General features: G+C 53.3%; 1 protein-coding gene across 3 annotated transcripts in view; it reads left to right on the top strand.

The window, feature by feature from the left end:
* Window positions 1–232: 232 nt before the first annotated feature.
* The window catches only part of PLXNA4 (plexin A4), a 382,796-nt gene continuing 371,868 nt past the window's right edge, over window positions 233–11,160 (top strand). For all 3 annotated transcript variants that reach the window (XM_007455355.1, XM_007455356.1, XM_007455357.1), the window contains exon 1: window positions 233–1,462. In XM_007455355.1, coding sequence (XP_007455417.1) covers window positions 278–1,462 — 1,185 coding nt within the window. In that variant the 5' untranslated portion in view covers window positions 233–277. The remainder of the gene's footprint in view (window positions 1,463–11,160) is intronic.

Raw genomic sequence — 11,160 nt, 5'->3', positions numbered from 1 at the left:
TATTACTGAAGTGCCCTCCTGCTGCCACCTAGCTTGGGCACTCATACCCACACACTGGGGACTGGCTCCCTTGGCCCCAGCGTCCCCCAATGCAGGTCTGTTTCAGCGTGTGCAGGATGCTTTGAAGGCCCAGCCATGACAAGCTGTGGGGTGAAACTAAGCCTCTGCCTTTGTCAACCAGCATCACGTCTTTCCTTTCCCCCCTGTAGGGAGCCTGCACTCCTCCCTCGACACTGCTGTGCTGAGTGTGACTGTGACCTGAGGACGCGTCTCTGAAATGAAAGCCATGCCTTGGAATTGGACCTGCCTGCTCTCCCACCTCCTAATGGTGGGGATGGGCTCCTCCACTCTACTCCCCCAGCAGCCACCCCTGCTGCCCCAGAAGCGGTCTTTTGTCACGTTCCGTGGGGAGCCCGCCGAGAGCTTCAACCACCTGGTGGTGGACGAGAGGACAGGGCACATTTATGTGGGGGCCGTCAATCGGATCTACAAGCTCTCCAGCGACTTGAAGGTCCTGGTGACCCACCAGACCGGGCCGGACGAGGACAACCCCAAGTGCTACCCTCCCCGCATTGTCCAGACATGCAACGAGCCCCTGACCACCACCAACAATGTCAACAAGATGCTCCTGATAGACTACAAGGAGAACAGGCTGATTGCTTGCGGGAGCCTGTACCAAGGCATCTGCAAGCTCCTCAGGCTGGAGGACCTCTTCAAGCTGGGGGAGCCTTTTCACAAGAAGGAGCACTACCTGTCGGGGGTCAACGAGAGTGGCTCTGTCTTTGGGGTGATTGTCTCCTACAACAACCTGGATGACAAGCTCTTCATTGCCACCGCCGTGGACGGGAAGCCGGAGTATTTCCCGACCATCTCCAGCCGGAAACTGACCAAGAACTCAGAGGCGGATGGCATGTTCGCATATGTCTTCCACGATGAGTTTGTGGCCTCGATGATCAAGATTCCTTCGGACACTTTCACCGTCATCCCCGACTTTGATATCTACTACGTCTACGGCTTCAGCAGCGGCAACTTTGTCTACTTTTTGACGCTTCAGCCTGAGATGGTGTCTCCCCCTGGCTCCACCACAAAGGAGCAGGTTTATACGTCCAAGCTCGTGAGGCTTTGCAAGGAGGACACGGCTTTCAACTCCTACGTGGAGGTGCCCATTGGCTGTGAGCATGGCGGGGTGGAGTACCGCCTGCTGCAGGCTGCCTACCTGTCCAAAGCTGGGGCCGTGCTCGCCCGGACCCTCGGGGTTCGCCCAGAGGACGACCTCCTCTTCACCGTCTTCTCCAAAGGCCAGAAGCGGAAAATGAAATCCCTGGACGAGTCGGCCCTGTGCATCTTCGTCCTGAAGCAGATCAATGACCGCATTAAGGAACGGCTGCAGTCCTGCTATCGGGGCGAGGGCACTCTGGACCTGGCCTGGCTCAAGGTGAAGGACATTCCCTGCAGCAGCGCGGTGAGTCCGGGGAGGGTCTGTGGGCCGGGGTGGCACGGTGTCGAGACCTAGGCTGTGGCCTCCATGGGGTGTGAATCATCTGTCCCATTTTGTAGATGAGACAAGTATATCCCACCTCTGGGTCTCACCGGACTCGGATTATCACCAGCTCAAGCATGCTGTGACCATGGCACTGAGCTTTTAAGAGTCAGAGCTGGAGCTAAATGTAGATTTCCTATCGGCACTTTTCTCTATTCTGGTTGGCTCACTGGCTGTAAGAGGAGGGGCTGGAATAGGCGGAACTGTGTGCCATAGATGCCACGTGCACCAGCCGTTCTTGAAGGCTGCACTGTCATATGCGGTGACTTGAGAGGTGTACCCACCTTCTTACCGACCATGCTGCAAGTCACTCTCCTGGGAGCTTAGAATAAAAACAATGGGTGGTGGAGGCAGAGCTTAGAGTAAGACCAGTACTGGGAGTAGGGAGGCAGTCACTTTACATTTGGGGTAGATGTAGAACTTCAGGAGGGGTACGTTTTTAGCCCCTCGCGTATCTTTAGGAAATGGGAAAATAAGATCAGAAGAAGTAGGGTGAGAGTCCAGTGAACATAGAGGGGGAAACAGTTTTCTAAGCTTGCTTAGAAAACTGTATTTATTAAGTATCTTCTGTGTGCACAGTCTCATGGAAGAAACATGTCACAGTGTCCAGAGCAGCCATGGAGCAGTGCTGGGTGACAGAGGGCTGAAGGAAGCCAGGGGGCGGGGAGAATGAAGGGTTGGTTTAGGAGGCCTCCCCAGGGCCCGTGAGCCCTGAGGGACAGACCGGACCTCAGAACTGCTGGGCCACCACCAGTGCCACGGGAGACACAGCCTCCTGCCTCTCCCAACATAACTCACTGTGACCCAATGTGAAAAGCACCTGCCTTTCTGTGGCTTGACTTCTGTTCATCTTCATTGTTGTTTTTTCCTCAACCATTCTTAACGTGACTCGGAAGGTTCAGCTGTTGGCACCTTCTGTGCCCTGTGTCACTTTCCTTTCCCTTTTTCTTTTTTGTTGTCCAGTTGAAAAATTATGAACCTAGCTGGAGAAAATCTGTCCTATAGTCTCAATGTAGGGAGAAGAAAGGACAATTCAGCCATCAGGTAGAAGTATGCATGTGCACGGATGTGATTCTTGACTCCTAGTCACACTTTGGTGGAATTCCCTATTAGGAAAACGTACTTGGATTGATTTAAGAAGTGCAAGTTTCTGTTCATGAAATATGGCTGCTTGCCAAGCAGACCTCAGAGGGCACTGGCACCCACACCTCCGGCACACGGTGAGGCCATTCCTCCGGGCAATGGGATTTGGAGGAGGGGAGAGGGAGGAGAAAGAAGGAACTCACTTGTGCCCCAAGGTTTCTCTTTGGTACCCTAGCATTTAGGCTCAGGCTGTTTTCTAGTGATGAGTTTTCCAGTTACCTGGGCTGATACTAAAAGATGCCATTTCTTCTCGGGGGTTCTGGAAAGCCAGGAGACCCCTAGTGTCGCAGAGGAAATGGGAGAGGCACCATGCACCAAAGAAGGAAGCAACACGTTGACCATCATTGCCAGGCCAGAGAATTGAGGGGAGTCTCCTGTATCTGCTGAGCCTTAGCAGGTGACATATCTTTTGGAGACTTTGGTTTGGGCAGTAGGTGATCCACTCAAGAGGGTCTGTGAGACTAGTTTATGAACTTGGGGGTAATGGACCTCTTCCACATGAAGTCAGTGAATGACAGGCCAGGTGCTGTGCTTTGTGTATGTATATTACACCCTCAGACGTAGGTCCCTGGGGAGATGCCCTAAGAGTGTTGGCATGGGGAAGGTGCCCAGAGATCCCTTGGTCTTTACCTTCATTCTGAGGCCCAACAACTTGAATGAGTTGCCCCAGGTCATAGAATTTGTGAGTGAATAGCAGAGACCGCATTTGAAGAGAACCACCACCTCCCTTGCCTCTCACCACCACGCTTGCACACATGCACATACATACACGCTCCTACACACATGCATGTGCACGTACACAAGAAATACCCTCACAAGCACTCACCTGTGTTAGAAAATAGCAAGTTTATGCTGTGTGCTTACTAAACAGCTAGTTCTTTTGAGATCAGAGGGGTTGGCTATTTTTGCTGCAGAAAACTTGCTCCAATCCTGTCTTTTCGGGCAATGCTTTTGGGAGTAAAATCAGCTGCGGAGATCAGCCTGGCTGCCCATGGGCAAGCATTTGCTCCCTGCCACAGTACAAAAAGCAAAGTTCATCACGGGAGTCTGCAGAGCTGCAGGTCCTAACATCCGCTTGGCGGCCTTGGAGAGAACAGAGGGAAGGCAGCTTTGCAAGACAGGCTTATGCCAGGACTGGGAGTAATGGAGCCAGATAACAAGCTTTTGATTTTTCTTTGGGCTTTAATTAGCCCTTTCAAGTTCGAGGCAAGTTCAGGGCTGAGAGCAGAAAGGAGGAGGCCAGAAACTCCGCACAGGGCTGGGGCTGTCTCCCCAGCCAGTCTGAAAGGCCACACCAGCTTTTAATGCACAGTATCAGTTTCCTTTGATTCAGCCCACACTCGAGTTAGTTTGCTCTGGGGCTTGGCTACGGTTCTTTTGGCCTCAGCTCAGACCACGCAGGCCAGTCTCCTGGGTGTCCCCGTTCAGGAGCCCTCACAGGCACAGTGTTTGCAAACCTAGCTTTTCCCGCACTCATTCATTCACAAGACCGTTGGTTTCCTTTCCTTCTTGCCTTCTTACCTTGAGGCAGGGAGGGATGAGATGAATTCTAGAGTTCTTTTCTGCCTCTGAGTCCAGGATTCCCTTGAGGCCTGGGAAGGGGAACCGATTCTCAGATGGCTTCTGTCCTGTGGCGTTTCAGCTGCAGGAAAGTGGGGGAGGGGAGCATGAGGCCCAGGAGGCCGACTTTAGGACTTGTTTTTTGTAGGGTTGGGTGTCCCTTGTGGGTTTTGTCATAGTTACAACTCAAAGAGCTTGAAAAGTGGTTCGTTTTTAAAGCTGAGGTATAATTGACACGTAACGCTATATTAGTTTCGGGTGTACGGCATAATGGTTCAGTATTTGTATACATTGCGAAATGATCACCAGAAGAGTCTGTAGTTAACATCCATCACCATACATAGTAACACATTCTTTTTCTTATGATCGGAACTTTCGAGATCTCCTCCCTTAGCAACTTTCAAATATACAGTACGGTACTGTCAATTATGTCACCGTGCTGTACATTACATCTCCAGGGCTTATTTTGTAACCGGTATTTTGTACCTTTTGCCCAGTGACTCATTTTTATTGTTCTCCTGTTGTCCTAATTCCCTAAGCTAGAATGCTTGTTCTGTGGTGCTCTTCAGGCTTTTCTGGTCTCTTCATGTCCTGGGATTCACATTCCTTCCCCTGAACTCATGCCTCCAGGACTCAGAGCAGGTAGTAGTATGAGCCCTGAGGCTCCACCCCCTCACCAGGTCTCGGCTGTGTTTGGCTGTGCTCGGGGAAAATGGGGTCGGAGGCTGCCATGCATGGGGCGTTGGTGGAGCCACGTGGTGGCCCACAGCCTGGTGACCAGCTGTGGGGAGAAGCTTTGGGCTGGGAACCTGGAGCCTCGATCTGCAGGCCCCCAGGGAGCAACCTGTTGTCTTCATTCCAGGAGAACCAGAGAGGCTGGCTGAGCCCCTATCACAGATAAGGGCCAGCCGGCCAGGAGTGTCTTCCTCTTGGGACTGTGTCCCTGTGAAAGTCAGCGCATGTTGCAAACAAAAATCCTGGAGTGGGCGTTGGGTGTAGAGGCTGGGGAGGCAGCCCAGGTGTTCGCTGGTGCTTGGGGGTGCAGTACGAGGGCCTCTCACTGTCATGGCCTCTCCGGTTGTGGAGCGCAGGCTCAGCGGCCACGGCTCACGGGCCCAGCCGCTCCGCGGCATGTGGGATCTTCCTGGACCAGGGCACGAACCCGTGTCCCCTGCATCGGCAGGCGGACTCTCAACCACTGCACCGCCAGGGAAGCCCTACCATTCTTTCTTGTGTCCTGTTTTTTCCCAGCTTGGATGGAAAGACGTATCCGAGAACAAACGGGCTGGCGTCTAAAAATTACTCTAGGGACCTCAGGAGGGCCTGTGCAGAAGGAGGGTCCTAGAGGGATCAGCCAGGGCTCCTCCAAGTGTGTCTTAGGACTTGGGAGACTGTAGATCAACCTAAGGCCTTTTGCTGGTGAGCATCCGGGGGCGGGGTTAAGGATAATGATGTAATTTCTTTGTTTCTGCTGCTCAACCCTGAGATGGTCTCTATCTTTGGTGCCTGGGAACGCTGCTATCCGGGGTCCCCGAACCCTCTGTCTGCAGAGCAGTGACAATTGAGACAAGGAGCTCATAGCCTGAGGCTCTTGTCATGCGCCGCGGCCCTGAGCAGGCCAAAGCGACAGTTCTCAGCCCCTTTCTGGGATCCCCGACACTCCTGACCTGCAGTGGGACTGCTGGGCTGGAGGCTGTGCTGTTGAGGCCCAAGGCTCTTGTGTTCCATGCGGGCCGAGAGGCCCGGTGTCCTGGAGGCCCCCGGGCATGGCTATCTATATCTCCTCACCCTTTCTTCAGCCTTTGGGGTCACCTCACAGGACACTAGCCCTTCTGCCTCCAAATGAGTTAATGAATGGATGAAACTCTCGTTAGGCCCTTGGCAACGTACCCTCTCCTGGTTGGTGCCAAGAATCATGACATGACATCAGTCTCCAGGAGCCTAGGAGTCCAGGAGAGAGACGCATCCAAGCGGGTCATTACAGCCTGTGGGACGGGAACGAGGGCTGTGGCCATGAGAGTGACTGTCACTCGTGCCACTTAAGTCTTCCCTAAGTTTGGAACCAGTTGAGAAACGGATGTAGGAGTCAGGCAGCATCAGCTTTCGTGCTGAGAAGCCTGGATGAGCAAAAATCAGCTGCTTAATCGCCCCCTCAAGACTCGAACTTGGAACTTAGAAGATGTTGGTCCGTGGGGCGGAGACTGTCACCGGAGTTGACCACCTCACACCTGTCCAGCCTCAGTAGCGGGGGCAGAGGGTGGTGGCCTCCGAGCCGCCCGACAGTCCCCCTGGGGAGTCCGTGTGGTGCCTGACAGTTGACAAAGGGCTTCATTGCCTCCTCTTCTCTCAGCAGTTCTCGGGATAATAGGAAAGGCAGACATCCTGTCCAGTTGAGGAGATGGAGAAACGGAAAAGTCAGGTATTTCACTGAAGGTCATGAAGTTGGTGGACTAGAGCCTTCTCTGCATCGAATTCTCAGCCAGGTGCTCTTCCCGCTGGTGTATCTGCATGATGCAGCGGTGGCACCTGGGCTGGGATGACTCTCGGCGCAGGGCCGTCTGGCATTGCAGGGCGTTTGCCTTGCTGGGCCCTGCAGCACTAAGTGCCAGTGGCCCTGGACTCCGCAGTCACTGCGGGAACTAGGAAACCCCTCACATTTCCAGAAGCCCCTGACTGAGAGCCATTGCCAGGCCAGGTGCCTGCCTGAGTTCAGGGTTTACTCACCAGCCCCGCTCAGTCTCGCAGGGCTCACAGAGGCACCCGGGACCAAGTTTTTTGTTTTCAACCCCAAGCTTCGCTTCATATCCAGCAGCGGGGAGTGGGAAAGGAGAACCCCGTTTGTGTGTGCTGTTGCTGTGACTCATACCCATTGCTCTCCGGCAGGGCAGTCCTGGGAGGAGACAGGGTCACCCCCTGGACGCGGGCTGGCCTCACAGCCCAGCCTGGATGGTCACGCCATTCGGTCTGGCGCCTGGGATCCTGAAGCTCCACCAGAGTGCGTATCCGGAATGGCCGGGCAGCCACCCCAGGCTCCGGGTGCCGGTTTCTGCCCGTCTGCTCGGGCTGTTTTCTTTTCATGTCAGCAGGAAGTGCAGCTCTGACTGGATGTGTATGTCCTGTTGTTTGTGGCGCGAGGCAGGCCTTTCTCTTTCTGCTCAGCGGCAGTCCTCTCTCGGACCAGGAACTTCTGCTCCTGTCTCCCCCATCCCTCCTTCCTCGACTCCAGTTCACTTCACACACACACACACACACACACACGGGCCATTAAACATGTGCCGCATACACCACACTCAAGTCCCAGTGACGGCGCACATCACAAATCTCCACACCGGCCCAAGCCCTCACCCCTCACAGCCCACTGACCCCGTACTCCAGACCTGTGTTTTAGCGGCGGGTTGGGAGGTGCTGCCACATCACAGACCCTGTCTTTATTCAAGTTTTCCCCCCTCCCCTTGAGATGGCTCCTGTTCCAGGTATTCAGGTGAAAAGGACACCCACCTCTTTCTCTTTGGCCAGCAGAATTGGCGATTAAAGTTGCATCTCAGCCAAGTACACATGGTGCTTTGGGGTCCAGGATGGTGGCTGAGCCCTGGGTGATATGCTGGGCCTGATGAGAGGAAGGGGCCTGAGGCCGGCCTCCTAGGCTGGGCACGACCTCCCAGGACACCGCCCTGGAGCCCATGGGGCCAGCAGGGAGGGTGACGAGACCCAGGAATCACATCTGCAGACCGTTAACACAGACAGCTGCCACGACCTCAGGGTGGGGTTTATCGAGCAGCGGTTAGGATGTGAGGCCGGCAATGCCGTGTCCTAACACCGAGAGAATGACTTCATGAAGCCCTGCACAGAGGTGTGCACCCCGATACACACACCCACGTGCGCACACGCATCCTCTCTGCTCTGGATATATGAATCACTTTCTCATGGTGTCTGTTCCCCGTCATTTCTGTCTGTCTGTCGCTCTCTCTGCTGTGTTTCTCTCTCTCACTTCCACTCACACTCTGTGCACAGTCATCCCTGAGGCTGCCTCTTTCTGTGATTTATCCTCCCTCACACCTCCACACTACACACAGCAGCTAACACAGCGAGATTTCTCTCCCGTGTACACACACGCTCGCGCAAACACACACACACCCCGCCCAGCCCCAGATGGTGTGCGACAGCCCAGCCCAGATTGGCAGCCAGGCCTCTCATTCAGTCAGCACACAGACTGGCCTGACTTATCCATCCAGATCTTCATTTCTGGGCCTTTCCTTCAATTCCCGTCATCCTCACAGGGTGGCGTCTTGGCCGGGATGCTGGCCTGGGAGCTTGGGCCTCTGGGTCTCTGCCAGGTCCAGCTCGTGAGAGATCACTGAGCTGGTGAGCGCTTTCCTTTTTGCTTTAAATTATACATTTCACCTTCTAGAAGGAGGTGATAAAACAATATCCCTTTAATAAAGTCTGCTGAGACTCCTAGGGCAAGAGAAATACAGAGACATTAATAAATGATGATAGTCACAGAGCACCTTATATTTGTAGAACACTGAAACATCTCATAGCATCATCAGTGTAGTCTCCTTTGGTTACAGTAACCACCTGATGAGACAGAAAGAGACTTAATAATATTGCTGTGATTTCATACTGATATTTTTTCTCCACCAATACCTGCTTTTGAGAGATTTGGGCTGTGCCTAACCCAGATGTTATGTTCAGAATCCCAGGCCTGGAGCGTGCCCCATCCGCCTTCCCTGCCATCCAGCACGTGTTATGAATCCTAAGTTAAGGCCTTTGAAGGAGAGGATACATTTCCAGCCAGATCCTCCCTGCTGTCACCTTCATGTGCCCCTTAGTTTTTGTAAGACAGAAGGGAATGACTACACGTGGGCACACGGCGCTTGCTTCATTTCATTAACAAAGTTAGTGGAGAGCAGGAAAAAAGACAACTCACGGAGTTCTCCATTCGGCCTCTCAATTTACATTTTTTTTCCTGGTGGATTGGGCCCCGCATGCTGTCCATGTGTTTGAAACGGGATCAGCGGGGGAGAAGAAAGCCCACATCTTTTCCCAGTCTCGGTGTCGTTACTGTGTCTCTGTCAGCGTTCCAAAATATAATGGGATTTGTTCAGCTGATTTATCCTGCGTGCAGGCAACATTATCCAGACCCACACTCGGGCCTGAGGAGCAGAGGGGAAGATGCACAGCAACGAGAGTGGGGCTAATAAAATTTATTCCCGCTAACAAGGGAATGACCTACCCCATAATTCAGCCTGGCCATCGGGACCACTGCTTCCCAGTGCCCGCTAGAAAACACACAGACTTAATCATTGTGGTGTGCCCTGCTCCAATTACAGTCCTGGTGGCAGCTGAGTTTGTCTGCAGTAGACAGGGAGAGAAGTGGGAACGTGGGATTGATGGGCTGGGTGGGATTTCTTTGCCCTTGACAGGCAGCCACTGGGGACCTCTGAAGCTTAAGGTACAAAAGGAAAGGGACAGCACCCGAGTGGGTTTTGCTTGGAACCATTCCAAGGCCTTCCCTGGTCTTTTCCATGGGCCCAGCTTTGGCTTCTGGACTAGTCCCATCACGGAGGTCACCTGCAGAACTGGGCTAGTGGATTTTCATTCCTGTTTCTTTTGCTTGGCCTGCCTGTATCTCCAGTCATGGTGCTGTGGCCTTCTCTCCTTACCAGAGGGAGGAACGCAGGGCTCTCAGCAGCTGAGCTAATGAGGAGCAGGTCAGGGGTTCAATCCCTGGGATCCTGACTTGGAGCTGCTCTGTGCCCGCTATGCTCAGCATCTCCTAGGAGTGGTGCATTGCTACGGCTCGCTACTGGTTACACTCTGGACTGCAGAGAGGGTGCTGGGCTTAATGCCCTTCTCTTGGGAAAACAGCTCAAATTAGTGGCATTAGTTTCCTATTAGAAGGATAGGTTGTTATCATGATGAGTGAGTGACCACGTAGATGACCTGTATTTTGGTACCCACCCTTTTGAGTTGCTTAAAAACAGGGCACATGGCTCTTGGGAATCTTGGTGCGATTTGTCGGGTTCTTTCTCCAACCCCAAGACACTTTTCGTGAAGCCCCTTCAATAGCATGTTGGTCTAACTAGGTTACTGTGGCTGTGGTTTGCTGGCTTCCCCTCTCTGTCTCTGCACATTCATTCCCCCTACAATCTCATTGAAAAAGACACAATAAAGAACCGTTCTGGGATAATGCATTAGTGATTAAGTGGAGGAGGCCTCCTTCCCACTCCTTTCCTGACGTCTGGGCTCACAGCCAAGGTGTAGGGCCGACTTTCACCCCTGTCGGGGCTTCTCCATCTTTGAAGAGAGTTCGACCACCTGGGGTCAGCACGGGGGCCCGCGGGCAGAGCTTCGGGGAGGGTTAGAAATCATAAGAGCGGGAAGCAAGTTTATGCAGAACAGTAAAGCAGTGAGAGGGTGGTACCGTCCAAGTTTTTGGATCTCTTTCTCTGTTACAGAAATGAGCACTCAGGCACGTGGGACTATTTTATGGAGTAACAGGCTTTCTGATGAGAGTAACCTTAAGCCAACCAGGGCCTCCCCACGGGGTTCCTACCTCCCTGAGGGCTCTCTCTGCTTCCCTCCTGCCCTGCCATCAGACAGCACACAGAGTCATACACAGTGGGCATCAGACCCTGGTGCATTGATGAACACCTTGGGGTCAGCGGTTCTATTTGAGATCTGGCCCTAATAAGTGGGAGATCATTATCTTTCTGTACCGCCGAGATTTACAGCTGGGGTCTGTATGTAGACATGAGCTGCTACACTTACCTGATCAATATCTCCCTTTATAAAGAAATCCCACATGTGTAATTCACTGTGGAGGTCTGCTCTGGTCAGCTCCCGGGGTGTGTGTGTGTGTGTGTGTGTGTGTGTGTGTGTGTGTGTGTGTGTGTGTGTGTGTGTGTGTGGGT

The sequence above is a fragment of the Lipotes vexillifer genome, unplaced genomic scaffold (genome assembly GCF_000442215.2).
Source record: "Lipotes vexillifer unplaced genomic scaffold, Lipotes_vexillifer_v1.1 scaffold687, whole genome shotgun sequence".
NCBI classification, from domain to species: domain Eukaryota; kingdom Metazoa; phylum Chordata; class Mammalia; order Artiodactyla; family Lipotidae; genus Lipotes; species Lipotes vexillifer.
Note: the sequence above shows the minus strand (reverse complement) of the source record. Positions and strands in the feature narration are given on the sequence as shown.